Source organism: Podospora pseudocomata, chromosome 3 (genome assembly GCF_035222375.1).
Source record: "Podospora pseudocomata strain CBS 415.72m chromosome 3, whole genome shotgun sequence".
Lineage (NCBI taxonomy): Eukaryota > Fungi > Ascomycota > Sordariomycetes > Sordariales > Podosporaceae > Podospora > Podospora pseudocomata.
The window spans coordinates 3,619,444-3,639,589 of record NC_085887.1 but is presented as its reverse complement, the minus strand read 5'-3'; the positions used below and the strand labels follow the sequence as shown (position 1 = coordinate 3,639,589).

Genomic DNA, 20,146 nt, shown 5'->3' with positions numbered 1-20,146 from the left:
TTGGTGAGTGGAAGAGACTGGGATGGTGGGAAATAGGAAATGAAGGGGAGGAGGGCGTTTTGGTGCTTTTTATTGCTTTTGGCTGTTGGATAGGGACTGAAGAGGGGTTCAGCGCTTCGAAACAGCGCTTCGAAACAGCGCTTCGAAACAGCGCTTCGAAACAGCGCTTTAACGAATAGGGTTCAGAAAAGTACAGTTACTTGGTAGCCATCGTCAATCGAAGCTGTGTCCTCCCTCAGCAGCGCTAGCTGTCTCAACGTTGACAAGAGTGTGTTTGAGTGCTTCCACAAAGATATCGCCCCTCGCGTGCCCCTCATCAACCGTGCCGGTGAACACAGATAGTGACCACAAGAGGTAGAGTGTGCTCTGTTGTGTATAAAATCCCCGGGCGATGCTCTTATACTATAATACGGTGGTGGACATCAAAATTGGTCCCCGCCCATTCATGGATACATGAATCCAAACAAAGCTTCATTTTGAGCAAAAGTCTCGGGCCCAACGTCCACCATACGTTTTCTGCCTGGGTCTTGCTTTTCCCAGTACCCCTTGTCTTTTCTCATATCCTGTCTGTGAGCGCATTGCTACCAAGAAATCTCCCCATCTAGGCTCTCCCCGTTCGCCTTCTCTTGGATCTCCCGTCATTATTCTCCGTCTCGGTCGCCGTCTGCTCGTCCTGTTCCTCTGCACCAGATACGTCATCCTTGGAACCGCCATCGCCATGTTGCATCGCAACGCTAGCCTGCCTTGTGCTCGTCCCAGTAAACACACCCTCCGCCCCCGCAGCATGCCCACCACCGGGGGGCGCACTACGCTTCTCCGCCGAGCGCAACTCACTAACATGCTGCTCGACCTCGATAAACATGGCGCGGGCATCGTTGACAATCCCAAACTCGTCCACCTTGTACCCCACGACATTATCCTGGTGCGCCCCAGCTTCCAGTCCCTCAGAATCATCCTCCTGGGGTAGGAAAGCCGGGCCTGGTCCGTGCCACGGGTCGGGATTGTACATGATGCAGTTGGCAAAAATGTGAGAGAGCTCGCGGTCGAGCTGGCCAGAGTTGATGATGCTCTTTGGTGGGACAAGCTCTTCTGTCCGAGGGAGCCAGCAGCTACCGCCTGGGTCACCCCCCGGCAAAGCAGCGGCTGCTTGCGCGGCGGCCTTGTTCCCGTGGGCGATGGCACTGCGGATGGTTTTCAGGTCCTGGGGCTGTTTGATCACCTTATGATAGCCCGGTGCGTCCTTCTCTCGGATGGGGGCAGCAAACATGTTGGCTGAGCGGTGGCCGACAATCGACTCCATGGCAGAGCCGCTGACCTTGTGGAAGGAGCGGGTCCAGAGGACGACATTGGGCATATTAGGCGGCATCGAATCATCACGGGATGCATCTGTCAGCCGTCGTCCCCTTGGGGATTCCACCGAGGCTGGCGTAGACTCGTCTCGTTTCCGCTTAGTTGAGCGTGCCGGATTCGGTCTGTTGGAGATACTCTCATCTGCAGCGGTGTCGCCAGTCTCGGTGGTTGGGCGCGGTGTCATGGCCTCATCCTTGATCTTGGGTGCATCCGGCTCATTTATGGGTAGCACCACCTCTTCGGTAGCCTTGACAGATGTATTCCTTAACCCAGACGCCACTGGAGAGGGAGAGGTTGCATCCCTGGTTGACTGAGGCACCCTTGATCTACCGGGCTTACCTGAAAAACTCGGGGTCTGTTTAGCTTGCGATTGCTCTGGTGCTTTCTTTGGTGACTCGTGGGGGGCGGCTGATGGCAAGGGCGCCGGTTCCAGAACGGGACTGATTGGTTCAGTCTGTGGACTAGGCTTCTCATCCCACCCAAACTGAAATTCAAGTCCACCCTTCGGCGTCGAAGGAGTGGATTCCGTCTTCCACTTTGTCATCCTAGCCGAAATGACGAAGGGCTGCTGTTGCATAACAGCCGGCGTCTGGGGGGCAGACGGTGCAGGCCCGAATCTAGCGGGTGGAACAGGCGTCGTTGTAGCAGGCGCACGTGGATGGATACGTTCCACTGGAGCAGGCCGGGGAGGGTGATATGAGGAACTGTATCCTCCATTTTGGGGGCCAGCTGGTGAGGATACAGCAGGAGGATGAGTAGCTTGGGGATATGGCGAAGGCGCTTGCAAGTGAGGCTGCGATTGTGGTCGTTGTTGAGAAGGAGCCGCCAATCCTTGATTAGGTCGTGGCAGATGAATCCCTGATGCAGAGGCGGGCGAAGCAACGGCCGGGCTCCGTACTGAAGGAGGATGTGTGACAGCGCCATGTTGAGGGGCTTTAGGAGCATGCTGCTGAGGCTGAGTTGGGTGAGGGGACGACGGAACGGGATAGTTGTGGTATGGCCCAGGATGGAAAGGGGATTGCACCGTGTTGTTCGGCCCTGGGCTCGAAACCGGCGGTGGCTGCCTGTTTGCTGCGTCTATAGCGGGCCGAACAGGTGTTGGTTGAAGAGGCACAAATTGACCCGTCGTATGAGTATGAGGGGGGTGCAAAACCTGCTGTGGCAACGGCCTGTTTGCTTGCCCTTGCAAAGGAGACGAGATCGGTGGTGGCCGTTGGGAAGCCACCATATGCGGAGGGGGAGAAAACACATTAGGGCTGTGTTGTAATGGCGAGTTCATCGGGGGCCGAGCGCCAGAAGAGGGTTGATATGGTGGTTCCCATTTCAACTGTGACTGGGACGGCGGCATATGCGGGCTCGCTGGCAGAGGGCCCGGAGACTGATGTGCTCTCGCAACGCCATCTGGCCTCTGTAGGCCGTCTGCGGCATGAGTTGGAGCAGGCGACTGGGACAATGGTTGGAAAGAGGGCACCCCTTGTGGTGCTTGGAGGACTTGCGGCGATCCACCGAGCGACTTTGGCGGCTCTGAAGGTAGGGCAGAAGGACCCCTTGAGACGTCGGGATGGCCAAGCTGTGGTGAACGAGTGGTGGGCGGGTGATTCAAGGTGGGAGGACGAGGGGCCGGACCTGCTTTATCGAGAGAAGCATGCTGGGAATGTGGAGAGCCAAGTGCGTTTCTGACATCCTGACGGGGTGCAAGATGTGGGAGCAGAGGCTGCAGTGGCCGCAACGGTGGTTGTGGTTGCTGCGATTGCTGTGACTGCTGGACGTGTGGCAATGGGTTTGGTTGCTGCAATGGCTGGACTTGCTGTGGCGGTTGTCCTTGAACCATATGTTGAGCTGGCTGTCCTTGATGCAGCTGTTGTGGGGGCTGTCCCTGTCCCGGTAGCCGTTGCCCTTGTTGGAGACCTTGCTGTGCTTGCTGTGGCAGCTGCCCTTGCTGCACATGTGTTTGCTGTGGTACATGTCCATGCTGTGGCGGCTGTGCTTGATGCAATGTCTGTGGTGATTGCAGTGGTAGCTGCAGCTGTTGCAGCTGGGGTAACTGCGGTGGTTGAGGGGGTTGCGGCGGTTGCGATAGCTGAGACACTTGAGGCACATGGAGCTGTGGCGTCAGCTGCTGTGGCCGCTGTAAAGGCTGTTGCATAGACTGCTGCAAATTCTGTTGTTGATGCTGTTGCTGGGGATGTTGTTGAAGGTGTTGCCGGGGCTGGGATTGCGCGTGGTGTGGTAGCTGAGACTGCGGTAACTGAGACTGCGGTAGCTGTGGTGATGGTTTGGGCGAGGCCTTTGGAGACGGATGGATGCCATTGACGACCGCCGGGCCTGGCTTCGGTTTGATATCACCAACTCCATTCACTTGTACCCCTTTATCCTCGATGACCTCTTCCTTTTGCTGTTTGGCCTCCTCGCTAGCTTGTGATTCGGCCAGTTGGAGCTGCTCTAGCTCTGCCTCTGTCTTTCTGTATGCTTCCTCCAGATGATCGATCTCTTGAACAGCGCTCTCGATGTAGGAGTCGAACACCTTGTCGTAGGCTTGCTGCACCTTATCGATGTGCTGGTGAACATCCTTCCAGCTCGGTAGCGGAAGAGTATCAAGCCTTCTCTTCCTGGAGGCAGGAGAGAGAGGGCCATCTGGCCCAGGCATGCTGCCGACATGATCGGCCCGGATCTCTTGACCAACAAGATACAGAAAGACCTTCTGCAGAGCCTCGGGGCTCAACCTTTGGGCATCGAAGGTCGGCTGCCTCTTGAGGCCGCTGTTGTCCCGCAGAACATTGGAGATCTGTGGAAAGGCAGCGGGGTCGATGCCAAACTTATTGACACCTCGGAAGAGGAACACGAGCTCAAGCGATGTGAAGGACGATACTGGGAATGTCGTCGGGTTCGCCGGAGTATTCATGCCCCAGACTCCACCCGGTGGGGGGCCCAAGGAGTTGTCACGCCTCTGGGGGAGAAGATGTACAGGCGCCACGATCTGTGGTTACGGACAAGGTCAGCGATGCAATGCTCTGATCTGCTCTGTAGAAGCTTCCATCGCGCGTCACCATACGCGTGGGTGCGCCAAGACCATCTAGACTCACCGGCAGCCTGAGCTCAAGGCTCCGGGTATCGAAGATAGCGATTATGTGGGTTAAATGGCCAAATTGATTGGGGAAGCGTGCAGCCGTCGAGGTTCTTGTCTGCGGGTCTTGGCTGGTGGTGTTGTCGTGGTTGTGTCGCTGAAGATGATTTTTCTGGTCGCGACAGGACAATCACGTGAGTTGGCGGTTGGTGTCGTGGATCGTCTTGATTCTTGATGCGGTCGAGCGCTGTGATGCCGTGTATTGGTGGTGCAATCAAAAGACTTGAGGCGCGTTGAGGGGAATCCAATTCAGAACTCGCCGCGCCAGACGGAAACCAAGGCCAGGCTCAGGCTGTCACGTGGGTGAATAAGTGCACTGATAAAACTCGAAAGCCGGTATGTAACCCTAACCTTGAACATACACCCATCCCAAGTTTGTGGCTGAAGAAGAGTTTAAGCTTCAGATGTGCAGTGGAATGTTTTTAAACAGGTTCCGTACTTCTATACCATAGCTGCATTTTTGGCTCATCTATCCTGAAGTCAGCGCTATTCACTCGACATTGAATTATGTACTTGAGATAGCCTTGATCCTTGCTCTCCTGATAAGATAAGATCAGAACGTCATTGCAACACTTCCTGGTTCCCACCCACAGTTGGACTTTTTCCCCATCAATTCGCCCGGAGCTACTGTGCTTTTTCGGGCTGTCAAACAAGGAAATGCTAGACCAACTTCAGCCATGAGCCCATGCAGTCAGGAAAGATGTTCAAGTTTAGACACACCAGGCGGTAGAGCCCATCAAACAATGTCAAATTGACTACATTGCCCACTGCCAGTGACCAAGTTCTTTACCCCCACCAACGTAAAGCATCTCAAGGCTACAAAGACACACTTCAAAGGCGAAGTACATTTCCAACTACGGGCTGGAACACTGGACCTCCTGCCCTTTACAAGAGTTTATAAGCAATTTTTGAAGCGGTTGTGATCGCATCAAGTCGAATGCTGGTCTGTGCTTTCAAGCTATCAGGGGGAATACTTCCACCCCTGAAATCTTGGCATGAGGGTGCTGAGATGTACGTGATAGAAGGGTTTATAGTGTAGTCCACGCAAATATACCTCGTGAGATTCTGTGTAGAAGGAGCTACAAGTTCATACTGAGTCACCGAGTTCCCATATTTCTGAATGGTCAAACTAGCTGGTCATTTGGAATGGAATGATGACTGTGGACAGGTCATGCGCCGAACCAGTTGTTAGAGACCTCGCAGTAATTGTTAGTGCCCTCGCCTTGGTATCAAACAAATCGTATCTCGTTCCCATTATTGCCTAATGCAGAGCCCAGCAGCTCAAACTCGGCCGACCCGTGATGTTCTCTCCTTGTGGCCAAAAAGGATGATCCTGTGAATACAAAGTATATATGCTGAATCAGATGTTGAAGAAATGAAAAATTCATGCGCCCATGAGCACAAATCGCTGTCTCAAAGTTATGCTAATCTCACAGTGGGGCTTCGTGGAGATGATCCAAATCTCAGCGATCCCACAAACATTTGCCGCCCACTCGTCGAGAGACACATTACAGACGCCTCTTGGCGCAGCGTTGTTTTATTAAGGAAGAGAAAAACCACTCGGAATGACCGCATCGCGGAGACACTCGCCGGATATGAATTGCCGTGCCAGTTTCCATCAAGATCAAGGCAGCCTGTCGGTTCCTCAGTGAGATGTTGAGTCAGGAGGGACAGCAACACCTCGTCATCTGGACGGATCTAGATAGCAACAAAGGTCAATGACGGGGAGACGACACCCATCACATTTCCGATATCACCTCTTCTTTATTCCGACATGCTTTGGATCTCCAGACACTCATTGCATTGTCCATGCGGTACTAAACCCCTGGCTATCGGCGCGACCATCCCAAATTAGGCTCTTGGGCTGGTGACACACTTGGGTCGCAGTGCACAGCACAAGGCCACTAAACCCCCCTGCCGCTTGCCAGCCAGCTGGGACCCTTTAATTATGAACGGGACTTGCCTTGAAACTGGCAACCTCGCTCGACTCGACCTTCGACTCGACTCGATCCCGACCCAGCACCTCATCGTTCTTCGACCTCGGCCATCTTGTCTCCCCGTTCCCAACGGCTTTTCTCCAACCGTCGCACCGTTTTATCCCTCACAACTGTCGCCAAAATGTCTCCCACTGACGAAGAGCTCGACCGCGACTGGAAGCCCAATGGCCGCCGCCCGCAATCGTGCGTTTCTCCCTAATGCCCGCCGGTCGAAGGGTCCAAAACTGACAGCTGTTGCCCAATTATGCAGGACTATTGCCAAAGTGTTTTCGGAAGAGCTCATGAACATTTTTCGCATCGACAACAGTGTTGCAGACCTCGACGAGCAAGTCGATAAACGGTCAGTCGCAGGCAGCTCTCCCTGAACCCCACCAGGAGCTTGGGCGTTGCGCGCGCAATGCAGCAAGCACCTCAACCCCTCACGATGCCGAAGTTCTGGACACTGACAAACGGCACCCACCTTTAGGAAGAAGGAGATTGACAGTCAGACTTCGGAGCTCGAGGCCCTCGAGCGGCGCATTCGTGAGATGGAAGAGCGGTTGAAGGGAGGCAAGCCACAGACGGGTGCTGGCGACAGCTCGAGGACAGCAGCCTCGGCGGCCGAGAAAGACCAACACAAGTATGGCGGCGGCAGCCGCCCAGGAACAGCGCGGCAAGGCCAGCAGGCCGTTCCGGGAGCTCTCCCGCCCACACCTGTGGAAAGCGAAGGTGAATATCGCCATCTCGTCCTCCGTCCTCATCACCACCATCCCCGATCGACTGGAGCCCCGGCAGCACCAGGCTATGCGCACGCACAATCGCAGACGCACCTGCACGGGTACCCCTCTGCGGCACCTGCGCGAGGTTCCATGCCTCATCCTCATGTCCCTGCGCCAGTCGGAGGGGATGCCGACTCGATCAAATCCTTGACCGCGTCGTCCATGTCCTCGAGTACAACATTTGCTGACTATGTTATTGTTCCCGGCCTTTCAGACGGTGACCGTGAAAGACGACAGGATTCCTAGATTGTCTCTCCCCCTTGCGTTTCTTGTTTTCCACCTCATGCGAGCATCACGGCCATCATCACTTTTTTACGCGACGACCATATCATACACGCCATACAGCCACACATATATCATCGATGATGACATTTTTCCACCACGCATAATACCCTCTTACTGACCGCGACGCCATACCACGCCACGTACGCTGCCCAGCCACATTTCTAATAATACCCCTATTTTCACCAATTTCTCGCCGGCATTTTGACTTGCTTCATCCTCGACCTTAGCACACGAGCAGCTGCAGCCCTGACGTTTACTCCACGCGCCCATGTGGAGAAGGCGTATGCACGCCAAGCTCGCCTTGTTTCCTCGTTCCCCGCCGTCCAAACCTCCATCTGCCCGCCGACTTCTCTTGACTGCACTTTTGTTTATTCTCCCTTGGTAGCTCTTCTCCTCTGGTTCTTTTTTGGGGCATTCTCTTCGCAATAACATTCTTTTGTTTTGTGTTATGGATGAACTTGGGTTTTAACACAACCTCTGGGTATCGATTTGACTGCAGAATAATGACACGAGGAACGAAACTATAGGGGGAGATGAAGACGGTGTGCAAGGGAATATGGATCAGATAAGTATACATGGTGATATATCTGATTCGGGAGGGTGGGCAGACGATGGGGGGGACGGGGGAAAAGAGGAGAGAGTGTTGAGGTCAGGATAGGGGAAGAGCGAGGACATATTGTACATAGACGCATATCTCGAATTGCAGCAGCAAGCATGTCGGCATCATGGAAAGTTGTCTTTGCACTACTTACTGGAAAGTAAACTACCACAACGAATAACTACGAAAAAATCATGCATTTTTCCGGTGTTGTGCACAACTCTCAGGATGTTCAGCTATATCCACATGGGTGACACCCGAGTCTCTCCTTTTGGGCTGAGTGCAGGTCATGTGTGAGTTTTGTTATGTGTGTGTGTGTGTTCTGTGTTTCCAGTGCCAGATGGGCAATGGACTGCGAGTATCCAGTCATCTGGGTTTTAGGTGGTCGGGATTCTCCGTTCTTTTCTTTTTGTGCTTCGTGTGATGGGTTCTGCAAGTATCCAGGAGTTTGGATTGAGGAAGTTAAGGTATCCCGGGCGAGGTTTGGAGTGTACAGAGAGGCTTGCGGTGGAAACGAGCGGTGGGCACGACAGCGGATGGACACGTCTTGCTGCTGAGGTCTTTTCTGTGAGATTGGAAGAGGTAGGTAATGTAATGTACATGCGGGTAAGCGGTCGGTGGGGGGTGGGGGCGTGTTGGCAACGTGTAGTGAAGGTGAGTCGTGGAAATAATGTGGATGGCCGGTTTTTGTGGAAGGGTCCTGGATGGGGATGGAGGTGAGGTTTGACACAGAGGGGGGACGACCTGAGGGTGACACGGGGAGAATTGGTTATAAATTTTTGGTTTCGAAGGACGAGGGGGGACTGAGACAGAGGGAAATAAAGGGGTTGATGGGGGATGGGATGACCTTGGATGGGCAGAGAGACCTCGGAGGAGAAGATTTCTCGAGTGTTTCCAAGGCGGCTTGAGGTCGGAGGGGGATCCAAAGGCGCGAGGGAGAGGGTGTGATTGGTAAGGGGGAGCGTTTGCGAGAAAGAGAGAATGGTTACAGGAACACAATAAACAACATGACGACGCTGACCGACCCCACATGAGGCAGTGGAGGTTCTTTTTTGATCCCATTATGTTGCTCCAAAATAAGCATTGTTGAGCGGTGGATGGTCCCCTCACCTTCAGTGGTGCCTTCCTCCTGTGACACATGGCCAGGGATCTCAGTTATTTCCACGCTCCGCTTGCTTGCATCTTTCGACCGTTTCCACGCATCCCAGATTCTTTATTTCCTTACCTTAGGTAGGTACGCCTTGTCGGTAGCCGCCGGGGAAGAGCAACCTCACTCAACCTGTGACACCTGTCTGCCAACGTCAACCTGGCACGGCTCCTGACCGACAGCACCACATCGCACCACACTTTTTTTATTTATTCACCTGCCTTTCAATAAAACAAGACTCGTTCGCTCCCTCACGACTTTTTCTTTTCCTTTTACCAGTCACTCTCTCTTTTTCTTCATTTATTTTTCACTCGATCCCCATTCCCGCTCCCTGTTGGGCATCGATACGATGGCCACCTTATTCTTTATGCTCTTGATGAGCATTTTTTCGACTTTCATTCATGCCATTCCTACCTCGACCGGCCAGAAGGTGACGAAAAGGTCGGTTACTGTCGACCTGCCCCGAAATCCTGGGTATGCTCCCAATGGTCGTCTGCAGTATTCTCGCGCTCTCAAGAAATGGGGTGTGCCTATGTATGACGAGCTGGATGATGCGACAAACAGTTTCAGAGGAGGAGGAGAAAGTAAGTTGAAACAAACTCCCCCCTTCATGAAGAAAGTATCTTGACTAACCCGTGTCGATTAGCGGGCGATGTCAACGCGGAGAGCATCATGGGTGATCGCGAATACCTCAGCCGAGTCGGATTCGGAACACCCTTCCAGTACCTCAACGTCGACCTCGACACCGGCAGCGCCGACGTCTGGGTCTACTCCTCCGAGACCAAGACCAAGACGCGCCGCGAAGACATCTTTGAGTTGGAAAAGTCGTCCACCGCCGAGCTCCTGAACGGAAGCGAGTGGAGGATCACCTACGGCGACAGTAGTTACGCCTGGGGCCACGTCTATCACGACAGCATCGACATTGGGGGAATCCCTCTTCACAACGCGGTGGTTCAATCCGCTGTGGATGTCTCCCAATCGCTCTCCTCGGACAAGGACATTGACGGCATTTTTGGTTTGGCGTATAACCTCCACAGCCAAGTCAGACCCAAGCAGCCTACCGTTCTTTCAACCCTCAAAAGTCACCTCGACAAACCGGTCTTCACAGCTGACTTGCGGTACCAATCAGACGAAGGAGCCTACACGTTTGGTTACATCGACCACCACCGACACATTGGGGAGATCAATTACACGCCCCTCCTGCCCAATTCGAGCTTTTGGGAGTTTAACTTTACGGGTCTGCATGTTGTCGGACATAACTATTGGTACATCTCCCAGTGGCGGGTGATCGCCGACACGGGCACGACGCTCATGTTGTTGTCTCCGGATATTGTGAACATGTACTACGACGCGGTGCCCAACGCGACTTCGGACAGGTCTTTTGGGGGGCTGTGGCACTATCCTTGCAATACCACGCTGCCGGATTTCGAGATTGGGTTTGCGAATGGGTGGGTGGCGAGGGTTCCTGGGAGGTATATGAATTATACCACGTATGATGATTTGCCGGGGCGGTGTATGGGGGGTTTGCAGCCTTTCATGAGTGAGGAGTTTGGGATTTTGGGGGATATCTTTTTGAAGGCAGTGTATGCTGTTTTTGATATCGGGGGTGGGAAGGTAGGGTTTGCGGATAAGGATTTGGGTTTGTAAGGGGGAGAGGTAATAATGGGAGGGGGGGGGGGTGTAGGGGATTTGGGAATGGACATGGGTGGTATTTGGGACTGAGATGGAGGATTTGTCTTTTTATGTCACTGGGAGGTAGAACGGGGGGCGGAGTTGGCGGCTCAATTTGGTCCCTGCTAATTATATGCCATGTTTTGTCTGAGATCTTTTGTTCATGCCTTTGTGAAGGGGTTCCTTGTGCACTTGAGAAGATATATTGGCAGTTCTACAAAGACGCTGACTTGTGGAAGCTCAGCTGTTAGCTACTCTACAGAATTACGATACCAGTGAGCGTGATACTGGCCTCTAAGTATCTGGCTAGTTGGTCTGTTTTTGACACAGAACTCAACTCTCTCTCCTGAATATTCATTTTCTTGGCCCTGCTGAGCTATCTATTGTGCTGCTGTTGCTACTGGTGGCCGAGGAAGTTGTGCTATCCGTCTCGGAGCTCGAGCTGATCGAGGTGGACAACGATGTAGTCTTCGCCTCTGGCTCCAGAAGGACAGCGTTCTCCCGCTTAAGGGCAGGTGTTCGGGGCATGTGGGGTGAGGCTTCCATTGTGTGTGTCTGTGACTTTGAAATGAAACGTGAGGGTTTGTATTTGAGTTGTCCCCCCTCTGCAAAACGCCTTCATGTTGAGCCTAGACTGTTGTGTTCTGTTTGTTCCCGAGCCAGCAAACCTTTTATGGTTTTGGGCATCAATTTGACAGCACATAGCACCGAAGTCACCCGCAGAAGTATCATGTGGCGTTTGCAAGGACGAAAGATGATTTGACCAAGCTGAACTGGCAATGACGCACTTGAGAGTTTGAACAAAGCACTGAATGTCCCTACGGACGAAACTGTTGGTTTGGGCATTTCCCTCATCAATTGCCATATCATACACTATTGTACAAAACATTGACTACCTCGTAATCCTAACTGCTGCTCCAACAACACCAGAGGTAGCTAACATGAATAAAGCCAGTCAAAACACGCTGACATGCCTGCAGTCATCCCCTATTCATAAAATCGTCAAAATGCTCACACGCCAACTAACGATGCTAATGAGGCTGTTCGCCATATTGACCGATCGACATACTAATATCGACACCGATCTCCTTTTTGAAAAGCTCGGACAAGGTGGTGCCGTCCCTCAGGTACACCCAATCTCCGGCCGCGGTGTCCTGCTTCTCATGTTGACCTTCACCAAGGACGACGTAATCGTAACGCTTGGGGCCCGACATGGGAGACGAGAGCCAGATTTGCTTGTTGGGGGGCTGCTTGTTGATCACATAGGTGCCGGTGTCTTGGCCAAAGTCTACGGTCATGACACCAGCCTGGAGATTGCGTGTTAGTGCTGTGTTGGATGTAACATATGGGAGAGATCGGAAGCAACGTACAGAGTACTCAACATCCATCTCACTTCTCCTCTCGGCTAGGTCCTCGAGGTGATGCAAGAGCCTGTCCATATACTCATCGGCCAGGGCATGGTACTCTGAGTCTGTGATTTCAGCTGGGGTCTGGATGGGCTTCGGGGTCTCCTCCTTTGGAGTGACATCCTGATTGTCCGGGGTGATGCCCTGGTGGTGGGTGGCCGAGCTCTTGGAAATGAAGCGGGCGGAGAGGGCAGAGGCCCGTGGCAATGCTGGGACGAAAGTGGAAGCTGCTGAAAGGCTGGGAAGAGTGGCGCGCGAGGCACGAGTCGTCTGGATGCCACGGCTGGCCACCACACGGGCAAGCTTGGCGAGACCTGAGCGAACCATTGCAGGTGATTGTATGGTGAGTGTTTGCTGTGTGGAAGAGATGAGATACACAAACCGCCAAAGAGCGAGTTGCTGATACTGCTTATACCAAAGAATAAGCACAGTCACCAATGCAAACAACGAAGATGGTGAGCTTGAAGTTAATGAAGTGAAGATGGGAGCCAGGATCAATTCGAGCTTGGTTCCATGACATTGACAGGACGGGAGCTCTGAGCCTTGAGAGGCAGCTACCCCACATTTTCCTTTAACCCGCTCGTGGCAGGCAGGACCAGGCCAATAGTACGATAACCGAGAGCCAGGCGCACGGTCCGCTGGGCTATCAAGGTCCCTGGCTAACTGGCACGCTTCACGTCATCCCCCACCAGCCAACGCAGGAACATTGCAAAACACAGTCGCAAGAAACCACCTACCGCACCACAATCACACAAGCCATGATCAACGCATTCCTAGTCTTCAACGGCCAAGGCCAGCCTCGCCTAACAAAGTTCTACACCCAACTGGTAATTATGTTTTCTCCTCTATTTCTTCCAGCCCAACCGGCCTTGCCAACCCCACTAACCTCTGCATCTTTTGTTGCTTTAGGAAACCTCCATCCAGCAACGGCTCATCTCCGAGATCTTCACCTTGGTTTCCAACCGCGCCCCCGGATCCTGCAACTTCCTGCCTTTACCACCCTTACTGGCCGCCTCAGGCACCTCCTCGTCCTCCTCCTCGGCCACAGAACAGAATGATGTCCCCTCCCTCGTAACCTACCGTCACTACGCTACACTCTACTTCATTGTCATTTCAACATCCACCGAGTCCCCACTGGCACTAATCGATCTTATTCAAGTCTATGTTGAGGCGCTGGACAGATTATTTGAGAACGTCTGTGAGCTGGACTTGATCTTCAACTTTGAGACGCTACATGCTACACTGGGCGAGATGATCGTGGGCGGCGTGGTAATAGAGACGAATATGGAGCGCATTGTTGCGGGTGTAAGGGCACAAGGAGCAGTGGCCAAGAGGCCAGTCAATGAGGGATCAAGGGGTGGCGGAGGAGCAGGACTGGGAGCTATGGCTGCTGCTGGATTCCAGGGAATGGGTGGGAACTTTGTCTGGCATGGCAGGTGATATTTTCCATGACACCCAAAAGACAGACGAGAACCAAGCATCAATATGTTGGTATACAAACGGCCGCCATTTATTGCAGGGTATTCCGACGCCAGAACTCCGGATGATGAGAACACTATAATACAGGTAGGAGGGTGTTGGAACCAAGAGTCTAAGGTCTCTTGGGCTTGGGCTGCTGGGCAGGTTCCAGCGCTCTTGTATCTTCGGTAAAGGAGCCGAAGAATCCCCAAAATGACTCCCGAATCTTTTGTGAGGCTGTTAGAAGGATGGAGCAGGAGGGAAAGGTGGGATAGATGGCTTACTCCGCCATAAGGATTCGGCATTTCCTTCCAATCCATAAAGAGGGCCGTATATACAAGCACAACTACAGAGAGGCCAATTAATACAATATCACTTGACAGCACGGGGATATAAGGAGAGCTACCCACATGTGATTGTAAAGTATTGCGCCAACCGCACGCCCTTATCCCACCCTGGTCGGAGAGTAGCCATCTTAAGCCTCCTTTTGTACTTCTTCTCAAACCTGAGCTGCTGCTGCGGGGACATGGTCATCATGTCAGGTGGCCAGACTTTCTTGAGCTTCGTTTTGGGTACTTCGGTTGCGGCTTTGGCTGCGGATTCGAGTATTTGCGGTTTGGGCGCCTGTGCAAGGCGTCTGATGAGTGTGGGGAACATGGTGGGCTGCGCGATATGTCTGAGCTGTGAAAACGGGGGAGCTATCGAAGACAAGACTTGGATGGAACTGACTCCAAGACTGACGATGACCGTTATAAAATGCCAAGAGAAATAATTGCCCTGACGGCAAAGCTGGGTTGAACTGTGGCTAGAATCCCGGTAGAAGCCACAGCTAACCTCTGCCCGCCACAGCTGTGTGGTGGGTTATTCCCCACTCTGATTTTTGAATTAACCCCGCGTTGCGCTCTTGCCCCTCCATTCCATGGTGCCGTACCGTCGCCAGCCGGACAGCGGAGTCATCAGCCAAAATTTCCCCTGTGCCTACGAGAGCGTGTGTGAGGTTCCCGTGTCCCTGACTCAAAACAAGTCCAAGGTGTGTTGTCCCCTGCCTGTTGCCGCTGTTGCGAAATCGGGCCCCCGGTTTATTTCTGCCCCCAAGAAACCGTTCCCTTTCCTACCACCACTTACACATATCCAATTCTAGCAAGCCGGTGCGAACGAACGATTCGGAGTTTTGCGACAACAACCACAGTATGGCCGACACCACCCTGCCCAAGGCCATGGAGACCTTGGCTGTCTCCTCCAAGACCAAGGAGCTCAGGGGTACCGAGAAGAGAGATACCCTTATTGAGATTGAAAAGGTGCGCCTTCCACCTGAAGACAAATCCACCTATCAGGAGGCTACGGGAGCTGGGCTAACTCACGGCCAATGCGCCTTGGTCTACAGAGATACCAGCAAAAGTGGGAGGAGGACCATGTGTTCGAGGTCGATGCGCCATCTATCGACGAGTTTCCCCTGGAGTCCATCACCGCCGATGAGCTGCGCGAGAAGTATGTTCAACTTTCTGGAATAAAGAGGCAGATATCAGATTGGAAGGAGAGGGGGGATTTCAGACCTGGAAAGGAGTTTGCGCATGGTTTGGGCTATGGACACTAATACAGCTCGACAGGTTCCCCAAGTTCTTTGGTACAATCGCATACCGTATGTTTGTTCCCGGCTGGCATATACATGGACTGTTCACTGACTGATCGTGTAGCTTATATGAACGGCCGTCTCCACGCTGGCCATGCTTTCAGCTTCAGCAAGAGTACGAAACCTCTAATATTCAACTCAGCGCATTGCGTACTAACCTTGCATAGTCGAGTTCCATGCCGGTTACGCCAGGATGCAGGGTAAGCGTACCCTGTTCCCCCTCGGTTACCACTGCACCGGTCTTCCCATCAAGGCCTCCGCCGACAAGCTCGTGAAGGAAGTCCAAATGTTCGGTCGTGATTTCGAGAACTACAAGGAGGAGGACGAGGTTGAGGAGGCTCCTGTCGCTGCCAAGGGGCCAAAGGACGACTTGTCCAAGTTCAATGCCAAGAAGGGTAAGGCCGCGGCGAAGACCGTCAAGGCCAAGTATCAGTTCCAGATCCTCAACTCTGTCGGCATCCCGCTGGAGGAGATTCACCACTTCGCCGACCCTCAGTACTGGCTCCAGTTCTTCCCACCAGAGTGCAAGAAGGATCTCACCAACTTTGGTGCCCGTATCGACTGGAGACGTCAGTTCGTAACGACCGATGCGAACCCCTACTACGATGCCTTCGTCAGGTGGCAAATGGTCCGCTTGAAGGAGCTCGAGAAGATCAAGTTCGGCAAGCGTTACACAATCTACTCCATCAAGGACGGCCAGCCCTGCATGGACCACGACCGAAGTGAAGGTGAGGGTGTCCTCCCTCAGGAGTACACTGCTCTCAAGCTCAAGGTCGTTGAGTGGGCTCCCAAGGCCGCCGAGGCTGTCAAAGGCAAGATTCCCGAGGACGCCAAGGTGTACCTTGTGCCTGCTACCCTCAGAGCCGAGACCATGTATGGTCAAACCTGCTGCTTTGTCGGCCCCAGTATCACCTACGGTTTGTATAAGGCTTCTGAAAAGGAGTACTTTGTCATCACCGAGCGTGCTGCCAGAAACATGGCGTACCAGGGCATCTTCGAGAAGGAGGGGGTTCCTGAAAAGGCCGCCGATGTCTTGGGCTCTGACCTTATCGGAACCGTTGTAAATGCTCCTCTGTCTTTCCACAAGGAGGTTCGCGTTTTGCCCATGGAGTCTGTCCTTGCTACCAAGGGTACCGGTGTGGTCACATCCGTGCCGTCCGACTCCCCAGATGATTATGCTATGGTTACTGAGCTTGCCAAGAAGGCCGACTTCTACGGCATCAAGAAGGAGTGGGCTGAGCTGGAGATTATCCCCATCATTCAGACCCCTACCTCCGATCTTCTGGCTCCCTACCTCGTTAAGAAGCTCAAGATTGCCTCTCCCAAGGATGCCAAGCAGCTTCTGGAGGCCAAGGAGCTTGCTTACAAGGAGGGTTTCTACCAGGGTGTCATGAAGGTCGGCGAGTTTGCCGGCGAGAAGGTTGAGGCTGCCAAACCCAAGGTCAGAGAGCAGCTGATCAAGGCTGGTGAGGCTTTTGCCTACTCCGAGCCTGAGAACAAGGTCGTGTCAAGATCCGGTGATGAGTGCACTGTTGCTCTCATGGACCAGTGGTACATTGACTATGGCGAGGACTCATGGCGCACTATTGCCTATGACTATGTCGAGAACAAGGATGGCAAGGGTCTCGAGACCTACTCTCCTGACACTCAGCATGCCTTCAAGGGAGTGCTTAACTGGCTGAAGCAGTGGGCTTGCGCGAGAACCTATGGCCTGGGCTCCAAGCTTCCTTGGGATCCCACCTTCCTTGTGGAGAGTTTGAGTGATTCTACGATCTACATGGCCTACTACACTCTTGTGCCATGGCTTCACACCGACTTGTTCGGCCGCGAGCAGGGCAAGGGCAAGATTGCCCCTGAACAGATGATTGATGAGGTCTGGGACTATGTCTTTGCCAGGACACAGTTGACTGATGAGCTCGTTACCAAGTCCGGTATCCCCAAGGAGACCCTTCAGGGGATGCGCAGAGATTTCGAGTACTTCTACCCTCTTGACCTCCGTGTCAGCGGTAAGGACTTGATTCCCAACCATCTCACCTTCTGGCTCTACAACCACATCGCCCTCTTCCCCCGCGAGTTCTGGCCCAAGTCCGTCCGTGCCAACGGCCATCTCCAGCTCAACGGTGCCAAGATGGCCAAGTCCACTGGCAACTTCATGACTTTGGATGACGTCGTCAAGAAGTACGGTGCCGATGCCGCCCGTGTGGCTCTTGCCGATGCTGGCGATACCATTGCCGACTCCAACTTCGTCGAGGATGTGGCCGACAACACCATTCTCCGATTCTACACCAACAAGGAGTGGATCGAGGAGACTGTCAAGGACGAGAGTCTGAGAACTGGTGAGCTCAACGACTTCCAGGACGTCTTGTTCGACAACGAGATGAACGCCCTGGTTGCTGAGGCCAAGAAGCACTACGAGGAGACCTCGTACAAGCTTGCCCTCAAGGCCGGCCACTACGACTTCCTCAACGCCCGTGACACCTACCGTGAGGCCTGTACCGCTGCCGGTATTCCTCTTCACAAGGACCTCGTGTTCAAGTACATCAGACTCCAGGCTCTTCTGCTCACCCCCATTGCCCCTCACTGGGCCGACTTCGTCTGGCAAGAGATTCTCGGCGAGAAGACTTCCATTCAGTTCGCCAGGTGGCCTGACGTGCCGGCTTCGGACGCTGGCCTCACGGCGGCTCGCGAGTACGTCCGCCAGACGTCCTCCAACATCAACTCTGCTGAGGCTTCTCAGCTCAAGAAGATGGCCAAGGGCAGACAAAGTGACTTTGACCCCAAGAAGCCCAAGAAGCTCACAATTTTCTTGACTGAGGACTTCCCCACGTGGCAGGCCAAGTACATTGAGCTGCTGAAGGAGGTCTGGGATCCGGCTACCAACAGCCAAAAGATTGACGACAAGGAGCTCAACGGCCGCATCGGCAAGATGGGCGAGATGAAGAAGGCTATGCCTTTTGTGCAGGCCCTGAAGAAGCGTCTGAGAGATGGCGAGCCTGCCAGCGCTGTGCTGGAGCGCAAGCTGGCGTTTGATGAGAAGAAGACTCTTTTGGTGAGTAACCTCTCGTTCTGCCTAGGAAGAAAGATAAGGTAACTAACAATTCATTTCTAGGCCATGGTCCCAGGTCTCAAGCGCGCTGCCGGTCTCGAGTCAGTCCAGATCGTTGCCGTGCAGGAGGGAAGCAAGCAGGGCAAGGACCTGACTGCCAATGGTGCGGAGGTGGAGGTCACTGCTCCTGTTGCCGAAGCTGCCCTGCCCGGCCAGCCAAGCTTCTTCTTTACCAACGTATAGGTGTAGGCGGGAGTAAGAAAAAATTGTAAAATGGGAAATGAAAAGGAGTCATATTCCAGCGCTATGACGGGGTTCAGCGTCTCAAAGTTTCTTTGGTCGCGGCATTGCCTAGGATAGGTTATAAAAGAGACTCGCTTTGACAATTTTCTTATCCAAATTTTGGAAGAAGGGTGTGCGTCTGATGACGAGTTCTGATTTGAATGTGGTAAGGGGTCAAAGACACCGCTTGACATCACAGCTATATCACAGGCTGTTCTCCTTGCGAGCTGCGGAAGCTTGGAGTTATTAGTGCCGGAGCTGACCCCCGCGAGGCAAGTCTTGGGAGAGGCAAGTCTTGGGAATTCCTCGTGCTGCATGCGCTCTATCGACTTGGATGCGAGGGAAGGGAAACGGAGTCTTTCCGACTGTCAAATATCAGGGATTTTATCTCCAAAACTGTCAGACTTGACAAGGATATGTCCGACTCATAACGGAAGCATGATGTTTTCTCCCTCTACTCACAATCTGCAGTCTTCGGGTGATATCTCCCATTCCAACGCTTTGAATCATCACCTACCCTTGCTTTCCCCTCTCCTCAAATACCTTTCGTCCCCTAGTCCCCTCACTGATCTATTCTTTTCTTCCTTGACATCTTCACTCACTGTGTGTCTGTAATAAATATCCCCAATCTTTTTTTACTCAAAATATCCTCTTGATACCCCTAAATACCCAAACCCAAACCCAACCCAACCCAACCCAACCCAACACCCTCCCCGACTCAACAAAATGCGCTTCACCTCCTCCGGACTCGTCGCTCTCGGCGCCGCAGCCCTCGTGTCGGGTCAAACAACCACGACGAGCACCGAAACCGGCTCCGTCTCCACCATCACCTCGGCGACGACCGTTTTCCCGTCTTCCACGACGACCACCGCCACGCCGGCTGTTACCAGTCTGTTGCCTTTTCCCCTTTCCTCCTTGCCTTTTTCTTCTCGGGTTTCGTTGCCCACTGTTGTTGTCACCATCTTCCCCACAAGATATGAGCTCGCTGTTGAGAGACCCAAGCTGACGGTAGAGAAACAATAGCAACCGCCTCTGTCGTCCCTACCAACGCGGCGGGTAGCAACGTTGCTGGGCTGGAGGGGCCTCTGGCGGGGCTTGTCGTGTTTGCTGTTATGGCTGTGGGGTTGGTGTGAATTCGAGGCAATGGCGGTGGTGGTGGTTGTGATGGTAGTGAGATGGGGAAGTGATCGTCGTGGTGATGATAGCGGCAGTAGTAGTGATGCAAGGGGTTGTAATGTATTGTACATAAGGACATGTGAAGGAATCAGATGTTGAAGAATTTGTACCACAAACCAATTCTAATTCCCAACACTTTTTCGTCATCACTTGAGTTCTCGAATTCTGCTGGGCCAAGTTTGTTGCCACCGACCATATAACAAAAGCCTCGAAATTGT

At 53.3% G+C, this 20,146-nt stretch overlaps 8 protein-coding genes across 8 annotated transcripts; 5 read left to right on the top strand and 3 right to left on the bottom strand.

The window, feature by feature from the left end:
• Positions 1-384: 384 nt before the first annotated feature.
• Positions 385-4,423, bottom strand: QC762_310310 (uncharacterized protein; the record flags this gene model as incomplete). The annotated part of the gene is made up of 2 exons (XM_062889327.1): positions 385-4,327; positions 4,403-4,423. The coding sequence occupies 2 exons, from the start codon at positions 4,421-4,423 to the stop codon at positions 602-604; spliced, it is 3,747 nt and encodes a 1,248-aa protein (XP_062745294.1). The 3' UTR covers positions 385-601.
• Positions 4,424-5,863: 1,440 nt separating this feature from the next.
• QC762_310300 (uncharacterized protein) lies at positions 5,864-8,329 on the top strand. Its single transcript, XM_062889326.1, is given in 5 exon segments — positions 5,864-6,654; positions 6,722-6,811; positions 6,938-7,179; positions 7,444-7,948; positions 7,965-8,329. The coding sequence occupies 4 exon segments, from the start codon at positions 6,593-6,595 to the stop codon at positions 7,473-7,475; spliced, it is 426 nt and encodes a 141-aa protein (XP_062745293.1). The 5' UTR covers positions 5,864-6,592; the 3' UTR covers positions 7,476-7,948; positions 7,965-8,329.
• A 146-nt stretch (positions 8,330-8,475) lies between these two features.
• QC762_310290 (uncharacterized protein) lies at positions 8,476-10,906 on the top strand (the record flags this gene model as incomplete). Its single annotated transcript, XM_062889325.1, has 2 exons — positions 8,476-9,843; positions 9,906-10,906. The coding sequence occupies exons 1-2, from the start codon at positions 9,609-9,611 to the stop codon at positions 10,904-10,906; spliced, it is 1,236 nt and encodes a 411-aa protein (XP_062745292.1). The 5' UTR covers positions 8,476-9,608.
• Positions 10,907-11,707: 801 nt separating this feature from the next.
• On the bottom strand, positions 11,708-12,866 carry QC762_310280 (uncharacterized protein). The gene is made up of 2 exons (XM_062889324.1): positions 12,301-12,866; positions 11,708-12,237 (listed from the first exon to the last, which is right to left on the bottom strand). The coding sequence occupies exons 1-2, from the start codon at positions 12,661-12,663 to the stop codon at positions 11,962-11,964; spliced, it is 639 nt and encodes a 212-aa protein (XP_062745291.1). The 5' UTR covers positions 12,664-12,866; the 3' UTR covers positions 11,708-11,961.
• A 107-nt stretch (positions 12,867-12,973) lies between these two features.
• On the top strand, positions 12,974-14,185 carry APS3 (Sigma-adaptin 3A). The gene is made up of 2 exons (XM_062889323.1): positions 12,974-13,163; positions 13,246-14,185. Exons 1-2 carry the CDS (start codon positions 13,095-13,097, stop codon positions 13,774-13,776), a joined length of 600 nt encoding a protein of 199 aa, XP_062745290.1. The 5' UTR covers positions 12,974-13,094; the 3' UTR covers positions 13,777-14,185.
• QC762_310260 (uncharacterized protein) lies at positions 13,770-14,594 on the bottom strand. Its single transcript, XM_062889322.1, has 3 exons — positions 14,205-14,594; positions 14,079-14,140; positions 13,770-14,020 (listed from the first exon to the last, which is right to left on the bottom strand). Exons 1-3 carry the CDS (start codon positions 14,449-14,451, stop codon positions 13,928-13,930), a joined length of 402 nt encoding a protein of 133 aa, XP_062745289.1. The 5' UTR covers positions 14,452-14,594; the 3' UTR covers positions 13,770-13,927.
• Positions 14,595-14,714: 120 nt separating this feature from the next.
• Positions 14,715-18,713, top strand: CDC60 (cytosolic leucyl tRNA synthetase; the record flags this gene model as incomplete). Its single annotated transcript, XM_062889321.1, has 7 exons — positions 14,715-14,824; positions 14,936-15,092; positions 15,179-15,282; positions 15,402-15,433; positions 15,489-15,539; positions 15,592-18,473; positions 18,534-18,713. Exons 2-7 carry the CDS (start codon positions 14,985-14,987, stop codon positions 18,711-18,713), a joined length of 3,357 nt encoding a protein of 1,118 aa, XP_062745288.1. The 5' UTR covers positions 14,715-14,824; positions 14,936-14,984.
• A 765-nt stretch (positions 18,714-19,478) lies between these two features.
• On the top strand, positions 19,479-20,041 carry QC762_310245 (uncharacterized protein; the record flags this gene model as incomplete). The annotated part of the gene is made up of 2 exons (XM_062889320.1): positions 19,479-19,641; positions 19,776-20,041. 2 exons carry the CDS (start codon positions 19,479-19,481, stop codon positions 19,883-19,885), a joined length of 273 nt encoding a protein of 90 aa, XP_062745287.1. The 3' UTR covers positions 19,886-20,041.
• Positions 20,042-20,146: the final 105 nt, after the last annotated feature.

Bases quoted from the DNA above. Each gene is read 5' to 3' on its own strand.
- QC762_310300 (XM_062889326.1), top strand. From the start codon at position 6,593: ATGTCTCCCACTGACGAAGAGCTCGACCGCGACTGGAAGCCCAATGGC. The intron at 6,655-6,721 runs GTGCGTTTCTCC...CCAATTATGCAG, and splicing joins AATGGCCGCCGCCCGCAATC to GACTATTGCCAAAGTGTTTT. The intron at 7,180-7,443 runs GTGAATATCGCC...CCGGCCTTTCAG, and splicing joins CACACCTGTGGAAAGCGAAG to ACGGTGACCGTGAAAGACGA.
- QC762_310280 (XM_062889324.1), bottom strand. From the start codon at position 12,663: ATGGTTCGCTCAGGTCTCGCCAAGCTTGCCCGTGTGGTGGCCAGCCGT. The intron at 12,238-12,300 runs GTACGTTGCTTC...CGCAATCTCCAG, and splicing joins AGATGGATGTTGAGTACTCT to GCTGGTGTCATGACCGTAGA.
- APS3 (XM_062889323.1), top strand. From the start codon at position 13,095: ATGATCAACGCATTCCTAGTCTTCAACGGCCAAGGCCAGCCTCGCCTA. The intron at 13,164-13,245 runs GTAATTATGTTT...TTGTTGCTTTAG, and splicing joins CAAAGTTCTACACCCAACTG to GAAACCTCCATCCAGCAACG.
- QC762_310260 (XM_062889322.1), bottom strand. From the start codon at position 14,451: ATGTTCCCCACACTCATCAGACGCCTTGCACAGGCGCCCAAACCGCAA. The intron at 14,141-14,204 runs GTGGGTAGCTCT...GCCTCTCTGTAG, and splicing joins GCAATACTTTACAATCACAT to TTGTGCTTGTATATACGGCC. The intron at 14,021-14,078 runs GTAAGCCATCTA...GCCTCACAAAAG, and splicing joins TGCCGAATCCTTATGGCGGA to ATTCGGGAGTCATTTTGGGG.